Genomic DNA, 15,683 nt, shown 5'->3' with positions numbered 1-15,683 from the left:
GGGCTGAAGCACTAGGACTTTTGGATTAGCAAGGACAATGGCGACATCTGCAATCCTGCTCAGGTTTACCTGTTCCCTATGAGTTTAGCTGTAATCCTCAAAGTAGCTGGTGGGAAAAGGGTTTCTCAACAAAAATGTACTGTGAGTTATTCCTATTGGGGGTGGCTTGGTCTTGAATAGGTAATTAAGACCCATTAGTTTTACAAAAGTCCTACAGAAGACATATATAATTCACAGCGACTTGGTTCCCAGGATCACCACTTCCCATCCATGGCTTGTTTAAGCCACAATGGGCTGCAGTGTGCGCTGGGAGGTTTTTGAATATTCAAGCCGCAGCTTGTCATGTTGTCGGAATCTGGATGGCGGGGGGGGGGGGGGGAACCCTCGCACAACCCTAGAACAGACCATGAGTTTTTTTTAACTTCCACATAACCCTCGCTGCCTGGGTTTGCACAACACAACAAGCCATGGCACATGCCCACCATGGCTTGCATATCCACATGCCGTAAAGCCCCATAGGTTAATTAACCCATGGTGGCTTAGCGCTATGTGCGAACCTGCCCACAGAGAAAGATGGATCTTCTCTGAGTGCCACTGCCAACAATGGTACAACGGGTGGCTACCAGGGAAAGAGCCTTCTCTGTAGCGGCCCCTTGTCTATGGAATGCCTCTCCCAGGGCCATTTGCCTGGCATCTTCACTGTATACATTTAGGTGCCAGGTTAAGACCTTCCTCTTCAAGGAGGCATTTAACATTTAATCTGTTGCTTTATTAATTTTACTACTGACTCCTCAATGGTTTTAGTATTTTTAAATGTTTTTAATGTTTAATATTGTATTACTTGTATTATTGTATTATTTTTATATATTTATTTGTGGATGTTTTGTGTTGTTTGGTTTTATGAGGGCATTTAATGTTTAATATTGTATTATTTTGAAACTTGCATTGTTGTATTATTTTTAATTATCTATTTATGGATATTTTGTTGTGACTGTTAGGTTGTATGAGACCGTTTGCCAGGTGGGTGGTGTAATAATCAAATAAATAAATAAAAATACCAGCATTTTTAAAAACTCTTCTGAGGGTGTGGCTACAGGGGACTGTCACAATGAGCAGCAGAACTTCAAAATTTACCATTACCACCACCACCACCACCACAAATAAGACCTATTCATAGGAAACTGCCCAGATAGAAGGCTAATGAATGGAGGGAGAGGGATGCAAATGCTGGCCCCACCCCCAACATTGCCCCTCCCAACCCTCTAATTTACAACGGTCAGGAGGGCAAGACTGTGTACAGTTCATCCTTCAGACCTTCACCAATCACAGAAAGATCAAGAGGGGTGGAGATGGTGGCGTTGGGAGCAGGACTGGCACATGCAGCCCCATTCATTCCCCTCTACCCATTGGCCCTGTGCATGGTGTGTGTGCGCATGTGCACACGTGGGGTAATTTCTGGACAGAGCGACTGTATCTTCCAACATAGCAAAGCCAAACTTATTATAGCGTGTTAATGACTTAAGAGTCATTATAGTTTGCACACTGATCTCTGTAGTAGAAATAAAATATCTATAGGTAGGAGAACTGGGGGAAAATGTATGGAGGCATGCACTGGTCCATCGTCACTTCACTTCCTTAGGTTCCCCAACAGCACTGCCGATGTTGTCCTCTACAAGGGTTGTCCTGTGTAGCAAGCATGGCTTGGAGCCAGAAGTGCATCGTTATAGAAACTGTAGACGTAGCCACACTGCCCATGGTGAAGCAGAGTGAAAGACAGGATACGGGATGGAGCTGGAGGATTCTCCTGCCCTGAACTAAAGTAAGGGGGATACAAGATGGGGGTAAAGTCTGGGCACAGAAACATGCAGATGCTGAGAAAATACAATGGTGCATTGTGAGGGCTGAGCCGTAGGCAGCCCTACTTCTCACAGGGGTGAGCCACAGAGCTTAGGGACCAGGGCAGATAGGAAGACCTCCTTGCTCAACCTGGCCAAACTAGGAAGATTTTAGAGCAAGGGTGCAGAACCTCAGGCCTGCGGTCCTAATCTGGCCCTCCCCTGGACCCACCTCTTTCCCCCAACCACCTATTGTTTGGTGGTTTCCTGGCTACTTGGCAGCTTTTTCCCATTCTTAAAGGTCAAAATAGTTTTTCTTAGTTACTGGCAGTAAGAGCTTTAAGCTAAAGTATGCGGGTGCTTTTGGTCCTTTTGGTCCCGTCCCTTTTGCCTTAGGACCCGCCCAGCACTGGGCGTGCCCTCTGAGAGCAGCTCCAACATGGAATCCAGCCCTCTGGCTGAACGAGGTTCCAAGCCTCTGCTTTACTGCCCTTCCTGTCCAGGTGGGCCCAGCAGCCTGCCTGGATGGGCAGGGCCAGTCCAGAGCCTGGGAATAGCGTACTCTGCCACCAAGGTGTTCTGATCTGCAGTTCCGATGGCTCACCACACAGGGCAGCCACAGGCACCTGAAACAAAAGGCTCCCCATTCGAGCCCCGTCAGCTTCTGATATGCATCTACACATTAGAAACAACAGATCGACCCTTGATAAAATTCTGTGAAAAGGAACTGACACGTAACAAATGCACATACACGTCTATTTACTGTGCAATGCTATAGATATCTACTTGAGTTAAATGGGGCTTGCTCCCATGTGAGTGGGTGTTGGATTGTCTTCATGCCTAAATGCTACCTGCACTAGTGTTTCCCAAATTATGCGAAGTGCAAGTTTGACTGATCATGCCCAGAGATCTCAAAGGGCAAAGCCTGTGAGCTATTCCATACATGACACAGAGGCAAACCTGGCTTTGCCAAGGAATGTACACACAGCAGAAAGCTGCAGCTGCTCCCTGATAAGTGTCCCTGTTGGATATACATGTTTGCAGCATCCACACTTTCATGTTTGTTATATCAAGGTTAAGCCACCTTTTTTCCGCCAAGGGCCACATTCCCTCATGTGTAATTTGGGGAGCGGGGGGCTCATGTCGGTGTTGAGTGGGGCCAAAGTCAGGGGTAGACAGAGCCAGGGCCAAAACTGGATGGGTTGTCCGTTTTCTCTTTCCGCCACCCCCTTTTCTCCCTCTCCCTTTCCACACAGCAGACTGCCAATGGAGAGACAGCTCGCTTGTGCCAAAGGTCTGAACTGACCACACACAGGGGGCTTTTGAAATTAGGTTGAGAGCTGCATAGAGCCCTGGAACCACAAGTTGCCCACCTTGGTGTTAGATGTGTGCCTAGGATTTTGAAAGTGAACCAGGTAAATCCAGAGAAGGGTCCATGAAATCTGTTGTTTGTGTGCTGCTGGAATTTCCCCGTGGAATTTGCCCGTGGAAGGCAAAGAAGAGAACCAGCCAAGAACACGAAGGCTTCTGCTGTCATTGTGCGATTGTGGTCATAGATAAGGAAAAGGCAACCATGCTCAGGAGCCTTAATATCACCCTAGCAGTTGCAGTAGCAAAGTGATGTCATCACTTTCCCAAGGGAATGCATATTCTCATATATTTTAAAGCCCTGTTCAGGTTTTGTGTGTGTGTAGAAAGTAAACATGTGAGGAGAGAGAGCGCTCTAGCCTCGCCCCCCTCCTCACGCATTTCTCTCACCCTCTGCTTCTGAAGGGTGACTGCCTGAAGAGGAGAGCCTTCTGCATTGCACCAGAGGCTCACCGCTTCAGTCTGTCGCCCTCCAAGAAGGAGGGGACGGGGCTAGGGCACTCCCTCTCTTCACATGCTTACTTTCTACACACATACAATGCCTGAACAGGGCTTTAAAATATAAGAGAATATGCATTCCCTTGGGAAAGTGATGACATCACTTTGCTACTGCAACTGCTAGGGTGGTACTCCAAAGGTTCAGTGTTCCACAGGAACATAGGAAGCTGCCTTCCACTGAGAAAGCTGCCTTCCACCCTTGGTCCATCCAGCCCAGTATTGCTGACACTGACTGGCAGTAACACCCCATGTTTTCAGGCTGGCTTCTTTCCCAGCCCTTCCTGGAGATGGCGTGCATTGAACCTGGGGCCTTCCGCAGGCAACGCATGGACTCTACCACCGAGCTATTGCCCCTCCCCACTGAGCCAAGGGCAGTTGGAAACATATGGCGGAAGCACACACAAGGCTGTTGTGCATGCCACCGTTCTACCCACGCTCAGAAAGTTTGCAGCAGAGTGCAAAATTGCATGCTGAACTCATGATGCTCCAGGAGATCCATTGCCAGGAGCACGCTCTAATCCAGGCAGGTAATGGGCAGGTGGGGGGAAGTCCCCCAACTACTATATATATACTGGCCTTAATCTCAAGTAAGATTAAGCTCTGACTATATTGATCTTGAATGGTGATCTTTAGCGTTGCACTGCCCTTTTCTGGGCTTGCTTTATAGCAGCCTTTCCCAACCTGGTGTCCTCCAGATGTGACGGGCTACAACTCCCATCCTTGGCCATACTGGCTGGGAATGATAGGAATTGCAGTGACTCATCTTAAGGGCATCAGGCTGGGGAAGGCTGTTTTATAGTCTCAGGAGGGTGATACATGTCATAATACAAGAGAGTAAGACAATTTGTGAATGGGAAGATCAGAGGCATTTGTCAATACGTCGGAACCTGCAGAGTGACCGTGGGCCTCGCTCAGAAACAAAACATGCACAGAAACGCCACCAAATGTTATCAGTCAAAACTGAAGCAAGGGCAACAAGAATCTGTACTCTCATTTCAAAACCTGTGACAGATATGCCACACCAAGGGGTGGGAAAAGATTGTGGAAAAGTAAATGAGGATATGGCTGGATGGTCAGAGGCAGGAAATAACTCTTTACGAACCCACTGGAGCAGCACAGAAGGTGGGGTCTTATTCAAAGCGCGCGCACACACACAAGCCAGCTTTCCATTCAGCTTGCCCCACGTGCCATTCATTGTTTCCACAACTCCTTTGGGGTGTTAAATGTTTGTCTCCTTACCTCCATTTATGAAGTGCAAAGCCTGGACACTGGTCCCCGCAGGTGTTGCAAGGCTGCTCCCTTTCCAGCTCACCCAAGGCAGTCAACTTCATTGAAGAAAAGAACAAGAAACCCCATGAATACAAACAATACACTCTCTTCTCCTGCAAGAACTGAAACACAACCTTGGTGAAGGCGCAGTGGTGGAGGGATGCCCATTGACAAAACCTGGTGCAGCAGACCTGGTCTGGATTTCTTAAGAATAAATGACATAATAATAATCTGAAGATAAACGAAATATATTGCTTCATTAGGGCTGGGGATCTCCCTCTCCAGAAGCGCGGGGGAGCGGGGTGGGGTGGAGGGAGGTGTGGGACTTATCAGCATCTGAAGGTGTCCAGCTGGTGGGAAACGGCATGATTCCCTGTTCGCCTTGGACAAAGGGAGCCACGAGTCAAGGAGCTTTGACCAGCCCGGTACTTGCACTGGAAGGGCTGGGGGGGGGGTGGTCCTGGGCCGACGATGCTCGCCGGGCACAATGCTTGGTTCCAAACGCGGAGAGGTGTCCAGTGGGGCGCGATGCCCGCGCCAGGGCGCGTGAAGGATCTCCCGCCGTGCAGGGCGGGCTCCCCGGGCAGCCACCCCCGGGGCAGGCCCCCGCTCCCTGCCCGACGCTGACCGGCGGTAGAGTTAGCCCGCGACCCGCCCCGGATCCCCCCACCCACCACCACGACGGGCGGGGGGACGTGCCGCGGGACACTCACTCACCGATCTGCTGGAGAGGCGCTTCCGAGAGCTCCGGCTGAACATGGCAGCGGCTTCCCGCCGGCTTAGGGCGGCCGGGCGGCCGAGAGAGTTGGCCGGCCGGAGGGCCTTTCGACCCGGCTTCCTCGCCGCCGCCGCGCGCGTAAAAGCCGCCGAGGAGCGAGCGAGACACGAAGCGGCTGCCCCTTCCAGCCCAGACACCGCCGCGCGTAGCAGCTGGTGCCGGCTTCGAGCGCGCTCCGCTTTTGCTTCTTACTCACCCACCCCCCGCCGCCGGGCGAGCCGCCCCCTCCTCTCGCAGCCCTGCGTGCCTTGCTTGCCTCCCACTCGGGCCCAGGTTGGCTCCCGCAGCGTTCTCGCCACCTCACGCGTCTTCCGCACCCCTTGAGGCAGGCTGTGCCTGTGCGCCGCCTCCTCAATGTGCTCTAGCGCCTTATGCTTGCTTCCCCTACCCTCGACCCCCATCTCGCTCTCTAGGCACGTTCCTCCCCCGACATTCTCTTATCGCGTGAGAAGGTCAGCGCACACGCACTGGGTGGCGTTTTGACGGCTCCCGCCGGCCCAAGTATATGTACTACGTGGAGGGCTCCTGGAGCCGCCTCACACCTCCGAGGCCTCCATTCGCTGGCTACCCGTTTTCATTCACTTCCTCGGGCAGTTCAGTTTTCATGCGCACCCCACCAGTGGGCTTGATACTTCAAGGGGGGGTCTGCCCCCTACATTTTCACTGCCCCCCCTTACAAATAAATAATTAAAAACAGTTTACAATTTTGTCTTAAAAAGGCCTGCAAACCAGATGAACTGCCCCCCTTTTTGGCTTCTCCCCCCAGAATTTTTAGAAGGGCTACAGGCCTGAGCCCAACTGCTATACCCATCCAGTGCCACTGTATCTATCTCCTTGCACACTTACTACCATGTAAACCTTATTATGGGATGCACCCACCTGCATGAGCTCTTCACGTCCAGCACCCCATTTCTCCCCCTGTCTGCTCTCCCCCATTCTCCTCCCCCCTGTCACAGTTAGCTCTTTGTCCCCTCCCCACAAGCACAACCTATTCCATTTATTTCATTTCTATACCACCCAATAGCCGAAGCCCTCTGGGAGGTTCACAAAAATTAACCTACTTTAAAAAACAACAACTATGGACACTTAGCACCTTGCCATGCACACCTCCATCCTGGTGGGATGATTTTGTATCCCACTTTTCTTTCAAGCTGGAAGGACCCCTAGGACGGCACACAGAAATAATACACTATCATCACTGTGTAGGTGCTCTGTTTCTGCAGTTCCCGATCGACACGCTGTTCCCCAGGCTACGTGGCTGCAGGTTCCAGCACTACACAGCAACAGAACCAATGTCACTTTGTTTTTATCATAAGTGTGCCTGACACTTTACAGAGTGCAGGGAGGCAGCTCCCTGCCCCATGGAGACAACAATGTAAAATTTGACACAGAGGAAACGGAAGAAGGGAAGGAGAAGGAAATAATACAGGATTACTTCTAGTTACAGTAGAATATGGAGGCTGTAGGACTGGCTACCCACATGCACCTGAGGAAAATATTAGCTGGCTTGTTCTGAGGTGGTTCCCAACTCCTACTTCTACAAAATATCAAACAACCAAGAGCATGGGGAGTGTTGCTGCTTTGATATACCCGGTGGAGGCTGGTGGCTCCAATTTAAGTGGGGCTGTGAATCCATTCTGGGTTTCAGTCAGAACTCTAAAGGAGCTATCCAAGGTGCTGAACCCTATCCCCAAAATAGGTTCAGCCTCTTGGATAGCTCCTTTAGTGTTCTGGCCACTTCCAACTGAAACTCAGAATGGATTTATGTTGTTGTTCAGTCGTTAAGTCGTGTCCGACTCTTCGTGACCCCATGGACCATAGCACGACAGGCCTTCCTGTCCTCTGCTCTCTCCCGGAGCATGCTCAAGTCCATATTCATTGCATCAGCGATGCTATCTAGCCATCTCATCCTCTGCTGTCGCCTTCTCCTTTTGCCTTCAGTCTTTCCCAGCATCAGGGTCTTTTCCAGTGAGATTTCTCTTCGCATAAGGTGGCCAAAATATTTGAGCTTCAGCTTCAGTATCTGTCTTTCCAATGAGCACTCAGGGTTGATTTCCTTTAGGATTGACTGATTTGACCTCCTTGCAGTCCAGGGGACTCGTAAGAGTCTTCTCCAGCACCACAGTTCGAAAGCATTGATTCTTCGGCGCTCAGCCTTCCTTATAGTCCAGCTCTCACAGCCATACATTACTACTGGGAAAACCATAGCTTTGATTAGACGGACCTTTGTCAGCAAGGTGATGTCTCTGCTTCTTACTATGCTGTCTAGGTTGGCCATAGCTTTCCTCCCAAGGAGCAAGTGTCTTTTAATTTCATGGCTGCAGTCACCGTCTGCGGTGATCTTGGAGCCCAAGAAAGTAAAATCTGTCACTGCTTCCATTTCTTCCCGTTCTATATGCCAGGAAGTGATGGGGCCAGATGCCATGATTTTTGTTTTTTTAATGTTGAGTTTCAAACCAGCTTTTGCACTCTCCACTTTCACCCTCAACAAGAGGCTCTTTAGATCCTCTTCGCTTTCTGCCATTAGGGTGGTATCATCTGCGTATCTGAGGTTGTTGATAATTCTCCTGGCAATCTTAATTCCAACCTGTGATTCATCCAACCTGGCTGGCGTTTCTCATGATGTACTCTGCATATAAATTAAATAAGCAGGGCGACAATATACAGCCTTGTCATACTCCTTTCCCAGTTTTGAACCAATCAGTCGTTCCATGTCTGGTTCTTACTGTTGCTTCTTGACCCTTGTACAGGTTTCTCAGGAGACAGGTAAGGTGGTCTAGTACTCCCATCTCTTTAAACTTTTGCCAGAGTTTGTTGTGATCCACACAAAGGCTTTAGCATAGTCAATGAAGCAGAAATAGATGTTTTTCTGGAATTCTCTTGCTTTCTCCATAATCCAGCAAATCTTGGCGATTTGATCTCTAGTTCCTCTGCCTCTTCGAACCCCCACTTGTACTTCCGGTAGTTCTCAGTTCACATACTGCTGAAGCCTAACTTGTAGGATTTTGAGCATAACCTTGCTGGCATGTGAAATGAGTGCAATTGTATGGTAGTTTGAACACTCTTTGGCATTGCCCTTCTTTGGAATTGGAATGTAAACGGACCTTTTCCAGTCTTGTGGCCACTGTTGAGTGTTCCAAATTTGTTGGCATATTGAGTGTAGCACTTTAACAGCATAATCTTTTAGGATCTTAAATAGCTCAGCTTGAATACTGGCATCTCCACTAGCTTTGTTGTTAGTAATGCTTCCGAAGGCCCACTTGATTTCACTCTCTAGGATGTCTGGCTCAAGTTCAGTGACCACACTATCATGGCTATCAGGGACATTCAGATCTCTCCTGTATAGTTCGTCTGTGTATTCTTTCCACCTCTTCTTAATCTCATCTGCTTCTATTAGGTCCCTGCCTTCTTTGTCCTTTATCATGCCCGTCTTTGCACAAAACGTTCCCTTGATATCTCCGATTTTCTTGAAGAGATCTCTAGTCTTTCCCATTCTATTGGTTTCCTCAATTTCTTTGCATTGTTCATTTAAGAAGGCCTTCTTGTCTCTCCTTGCTATTCTCTGGAACTCTGCATTCAGTTGGATATATCTTCCCCTTTCTCCCTTGCTTTTCGCTTCCCTTTTTTCCTCAGCTACTTGTAAAGACTCATCATCAGACAGCCACTTTGCTTTCTTGCATTTCTTTTTCTTTGGGATGGATTGAGTTGCTGCCTCCTGAACAATGTTACAGACCTCCGTCCATAGTTCCTCAGGCACTCTGTCTATCAGGTCTAATCCCTGAAATCTATTTCTCACCTCCACTGTATATTCATCAGGGATATGATTTAGGTCATACCTGAATGGTTTAGTGGTTTTCCCTACGTTCTGCAATTTAAGCCGAAATTTTGCGATAAGAAGCTCATGATCTGAGCCACAGTCAGCTGCAGGTCTTGTTTTTACTGACTGTATAGAGCTTCTCCATCTTTGGCTGCAAAGTACATAATCAGTCTGATTTCGATATTGACCATCTGGTGATGTCCATGTGTAGAGTCGCCCCTTGTGCTGTTGGAAAAGAGTGTTTGCTATGATCAGCGTGTTCTCTTTCAAAACTCTATTAGCCTTTGTCCTGCTTCATTTTGTACACCAAGGCCATGCTTGCCTGATATCCCGGTGATTTCTTGACTTCCTACTTTGGCATTCCAATCCCCTATGATGTAGGGATGTACAAAAGTCACTTACCGTTTCGCGGATCTGCTTCGCGGTGGGGGGGGAGGCACTCCGTCCCTCTCCCCGGAATCCTCGACGGGGGGAGGTGCGCCATCCCTCCCCCCGGAGTCCTGCCCGGCTGGCTGTGCTCCGCGGGGATTCCGCGGAGCCACTGGCCGGCTCCACCCGCAGCCAGACATCCAGCCGCTGGGCAGCAGGGACACAAATGATGGCTGCCGTACCCACCACCATTTGCATCCCTGTATTTAACCATGATAGGCTACGTAAATATTTACATAGCAAAGTGTACGCAAATGGTGGCAGCTATGGTGGCCGCCATTTGCGTTCCTTATTTTTCGCCATTTTAGTCAACGTAAATATTTACATAGACTATTACGGCAAAAATATAGGGGAACGCAAATAGCATAGTGGGCACTATTTGCATTCCTTTTTGATTCGCCGTTTTAGCCTACATAAATATTTATGTAGACTAAAACGGCAAAAAATAAGGAATGCAAATGGCGGCTGCCGTAGCCACCACCATTTGCGTACACCTTTATTTTTTTTACCCAGAAGTGATAGGCTATGTAAGTCCTTACGTAGCCTATCATGTCTGGGTAAAAAAAAAGAAAAAAGACCAGACTGCAAATGGCAGTGGCGGCAGCCGGTCGGAAGACCAGCCGCCACCGGCGAAGCCGCTGCTGGAGCCGCCGCCATCCGGAACATCCACCCCAGGTAAGTCTCGTCCCGGGGGGGATCCGTGGGGGGGGGGCGGGGGGCATGCCATTCCACCACGGATTTCGGGGGGCCGAATGCCAGTGCATTCGGCCTCACTGAAATCCGTGGCAGAATTCTCTGCCATCCCTACTACGATGAAGAGAACATCTTTTTTTGGTTTTAGTTCTAGAAGGTGTTGTAGGTCTTCATAGAACTGATCAACCTCAGCTTCTTCGGCCTCAGTGGTTGGGGCATAGACTTGAATTACTGTGATGTTGAATGGTTTGCCTTGGATTCATACTGAGATCATTCTATCGTTTCTGAGATTGTACCCCAGTACTGCTTTTCCCACCCCACCCTTTTGTTGACTATGAGTGCTACTCCATTTCTTCTAAGGCATTCTTGCCCACAGTAGTAGATAAAATGGTCACCTGAATTAAATTCGCCCATGCTTGTCCATTTTAGTTCGCTGATTCCCAAGATGTCAATGTTCAATCTTGCCATCTCATGTTTGACCACCTCAGCTTACCTTGATTCATTGATCTTACATTCCAGGTTCCTAAACAATATTGTTCTTTACAGCATTGGGCTTTCTTTTCACCACCAGACACATCCACAGCTGAGTGTCCTTTCGGCTTTGGCCCAGCCGCTTCACTCTTTCTGGCGCTACTTGGAAATTCCCTCTGCTCTTCCCCAGTAGTATATTGGACACCTTCCGACCTGAGGGGCTCATCTTCCGGCATCATCTCTTTTAGCCTTGTGATACGTTCCATGGGGTTTTCTTAGCAAGAATACTGGAGTGGGTTGCCATTTCCTTCTCCAGTGGACCACATTTTGTCAGAACTCTCCGCCATGACCTGTCTGTCTTGGGTGGCATGCACGGCATAGCTTATGGCTTCACTGAGTTATGCAAGCCCCTCGCCACAACAAGGCAATCATCCATGAAGGGGAGAATGGATTTATAGCCCTACCAAAATTGGAGCCACCAGCCTCCACTGGTATGCCCCCAAATCACTTGGATGTGGTTACTTCATATGGTCATTTTTTTTTCTCCACGTAATGTCTCCCAAAGATACATTTGCAGAGATAAATTCCCTTGTGTACTGGGTCTCCCATGGTTACAGCCTCTTCTCAGGAATGATACCAGTGCGCATAATGGCTGAACACACATCCATATTCATGGATATTGCGGGATATTGTATTTGTGGAGATCTCAGTTTACAGGAGGCATAACCTATTTTATTTGGATTCCTTTACTATGCCTTGAAATGAATTAGTATGTCAATAAATGAACTGGCAATTATTATTATATCATCATCATCATCAGGAGTCCACAAATTATGTTCAGGCTTAGTAGCCAAACATTATTTCTACTAGCCACTGTGAATCTAGTAAAAGTGCATCTGGACACAGGCAAAACGCCTTTCCCTTTCCATTCAGCAAGTGGCAGCCTGCCCCTCCTGCAGAATTAAGGAGAAATGCTAATAACACAGTTGACATTGTTCCCATGAGCCCTGGTCCCTGTAGCTGTCTTAAATGAATATTAAATATTGCCCCACTTTCCTAGCAAGCTCCACCAGCCTAGCAAGCATCTGTTTCCAAAATCAGAGTCAAATCGGCTAGGAGACATAGTTTTTCCCTTGCTCCCAAAGAAATCCATTCCAAGCTTTTCTTTTTTTCCTTGTAGCAGCTCCCCTTCACAATCTAGTCTTTTCTCTTTTTCTTACCCTCCTGTGGAAACAGGGAGTGTGTGAGAGGAGCCAGTCGCAAGTGGGACTGAAAAATGGAGAAATGCTGCAGAAGTGGATATGCAGTGGGAAGAAAGCAGGTAAATAAAGGGAGATTTGAAATTGCCTGCTGCCTTCTCCCATTCTGTCAGACAAGCAATTTACAAAGCAAACCTTTATGTTGCTGTTGTTTAAAAAAATCTATTTGCAATTGAAATGAAGTGACAGGAGCTTACTGATTGGGAGTTATTTGAAAATAATATATTGTCAGGGTGACAGGTGGAAACTGGGACTGCAAAGGTTCTTTAGAAGGAGGATAATGCTGGGGGAGGAAGCAAAAGAGACTCTGAGGGTGGGGGAGGCAGCTTTGCACATGGAGAAGGCAAGAAACTGAAAACAGTACTCAGCAACCCTATAGACAAATTGAAAATGGTGTGGACAGCCCACCAATCAGATCTGCAGTATTCCCAGATAGGGGAGGGGAAAGAGAAACAACTTTGCAGATGCCATTCAGAAGTAGAGAACACTCTCTCCCGAAACTCTACTTCAGGTTTTCCTAGCAGCCTAAATTTAGGAGCTGTGATGCAGCCTCCCTCTCTGAGCATTCTTGTTTGCCAATATCAAGGACTTTCTTGTCCCTGGCCTGTTGTCAAATGGTTTTGTTCAAGGCTGATTAATAACAGTAAATCATCATAATCTGTGATGATGGGAGAAAGGAAGAGGGAGTCTAACCCTGTTTATTATTCTAGTGTCCCAATGTTTTGTGATACCAGTCACTTCTGACCCATCTTTTGTGGGATGGAAATTGGAGGCACTGTGTTTTAGTGTTTCTTCACTTACCTCACTGATCAGTTCCAGAAAGTGCTGCTGCTGGGAGACCTTTGCTCTTGACAGTTATGCTGTTATATTACCGTCAATGTGTTCTATGTGGGCCTGCCTTTGAAGATTACTCAGTTTGCCCAGAATACAGCCATGAAGCCATTAAATGGGTCACTTAGAAAGGAGCACATCTTACCAGTTCTTCAAGATATCCAGTGGCTGCCAGCTTGTTTCTATGCACAATTTAAAGTGCTGGTTTTAACCATGCAGCCCTAACCCGCCCGTCATATGAATCTTTCTGGTTAAGATCATCATCAAAGGTCAAACGGTGGGTCCCCGCACCTTATGAAGTCAGGTAGCTGGTCACCAAGAGTATTGCCTTTTTGGTGATGATGCCTCAATTATGGAATTGTGATGGGGGAAAGCTGAGTTTGTGATGGGTGTGTAGACCACATGGTGAACTGCCTGCCTGGTGCAAAGGTTGCAGATATGACATGCTGTCTAGGTAGCCTAGTAGATAATGCTGGGGTGGTCAGTGGTCGTGGTCCATGTTGGTACCAGCGATATGGGGAAATGTAGTCGTGAGGTCCTGAAAGCCAAATTTAGGTTGCTAAGTAGGAGGTTGAAATCCAGGACCACCAAGGTGGCTTTCTATGAAATTATACCTGTTGCATGTGCAGGGACAGCTAGACAGGCAAAGCTGAGGAGTCTCAATGCATGGATGAGATGGTGGTGCAGGGAGGAGAGGTTCAGATTGGTTAGGCACTGGGGAACACTTTGGGACAAGCCAGGCCTGTACAAGAGGTACAGGCTCCACTTGAACCAAAATGGAAACAGACTGCTGGTGCTAAACATAAAAAGGGTAGAAGAGCAGCTTTTAAGCTAAACCCAGGGGGAAAGCTGACAGGAGCTGGGAAGCGTCCGGTTTGGGTTAAATCATCCCAAAGGGATAAAGATGAAAATGTTTTTGATTGCCCAAATATACAAGGGGAGGACATAGGCCAGGAGTACATGGTAGAACATAATAGCCAATCAAAGAGGCCAATGTCCCATAGCAGAAGATGCACACGCCAGAGGCATCTGGGGAAGGATACCATGTAAAAGTGTTTTTATGCAAATACTAGAAGCCTCTGAGCCGAAATGGGAGAATTGGAGTGCTTGATTTTAAAGAAAAACCTGGATATAGTGGACATTACAGAAACCTGGTGGAGCAGAGAGAACCAGTGGGATACGGACATCTCTGGATATAAACTCTATAGGAAGGACAGGGAAGGCTGTGCTGGGGGAGGCGTTGCCCTGTAAGTCAAAGACGGCATAGTGTTGAGTGGACTAGAACACCTAAAAGGGGTAGGCTCTTCCACAGAAGCTCTGTGGGTGACAATACCAGGCTCCAAAACTAATTTAGTGCTATGAAGTTGCTATCGTCCCCCAGACCAGAAGGCTCAGAGTGACCTTGAGATGGAAAATGAAATCAGGGAGGCCTCCAAACAAGGAAGTGTTTTAATGATGGGTGATTTCAATTACCCCCACATTGATTGGATAAATGCATGTTCCAGCCATGACAAAGACGTTAAATGTCTCGATGCCCCAAACGATTATGCCCTAGGAACAGTTTATAGAATCATAGAATAGTAGGGTTGGAAGGGCCTACAAGGCCATCGAGTCCAACCCCCTGCTCAATGCAGGAATCCAAGTCAGAGCATCCCTGATAGATGGCTGTCCAGCCTCATCTTGAACGCCTCCAGTGTGGGAGAGCCCACCACTTCCCTAGGTAATTGGTTCCATTGTCGTATTGCTCTAACAGTCAGGAAGCTTTTCCGGATGTTCAGCCGGAATCTGGCTTCCTGTAACTTGAGCCCATTATTCTATGTCCTGCACTCTGGGATGATCAAGAAGAGATCCTGGCCTTCTTCTCTGTGACAACCTTTCAAGTACTTGAAGAGCGCGATCATATCTCCCCTCAGTCTTCTCTTCTCAAGGCTAAACATGCCCAGTTCTTTCAGTCTCTCTTCACAGGGCTTTGTTTCCAGTCCCCTGATCATCTTTGTTGCCCTCCTCTGAACCCTCTCCAGTTTGTCTGCATCTTTCTTGAAGTGTGGTGCCCAGAACTGGACACAGTACTCCAGATGAGGCCTAACCACTGCTGAGTAGAGGGGAACTAGTACTTCCCGGGATTTGGAAGCGATGCTTCTATGAATGCAGCCCAAAAGAGCATTTGCCTTTTTTGCAGCCACATCACGTTGTTGGCTCATCTTCAACTTGTGATCGACAACAATTCCAAGATCCTTCTCGCGTGTAGTGTGGTTGAGCCACGTATCCCCCATCTTGTAACTGTGCATTTGGTTTCTTTTTCCTAGGTGCAGAACTTGGCATTTATCCCTATTAAATGTCATTCTGTTGTTTTCTGCCCAGTGCTCCAGTCTATCCAGATCACTTTGAATTTTGTTTCTGTCTTCCAAAGTATTAGCTATCCCGCCCAATTTTGT

General features: G+C 48.0%; 1 protein-coding gene across 1 annotated transcript in view; it reads right to left on the bottom strand.

Annotated features, from left to right (window-relative positions):
• Positions 1-6,159, bottom strand: part of PRICKLE2 (prickle planar cell polarity protein 2) — a 372,966-nt gene extending 366,807 nt beyond the window's left edge. The window contains exons 1-2 of the mRNA XM_084840467.1: positions 5,688-6,159; positions 4,941-5,026 (exon numbers count right to left, since the gene is read on the bottom strand). Coding sequence (XP_084696593.1) covers positions 4,941-5,026; positions 5,688-5,729 — 128 coding nt within the window. The 5' untranslated portion in view covers positions 5,730-6,159. The remainder of the gene's footprint in view (positions 1-4,940; positions 5,027-5,687) is intronic.
• Between the last annotated feature and the right edge of the window lie 9,524 nt (positions 6,160-15,683).

The sequence above is a fragment of the Heloderma suspectum genome, chromosome 2, assembly GCF_057233095.1.
Source record: "Heloderma suspectum isolate Gila_16-S chromosome 2, 16-S_ref, whole genome shotgun sequence".
NCBI classification, from domain to species: Eukaryota; Metazoa; Chordata; class Lepidosauria; order Squamata; family Helodermatidae; genus Heloderma; species Heloderma suspectum.
Note: the sequence above shows the minus strand (reverse complement) of the source record. Positions and strands in the feature narration are given on the sequence as shown.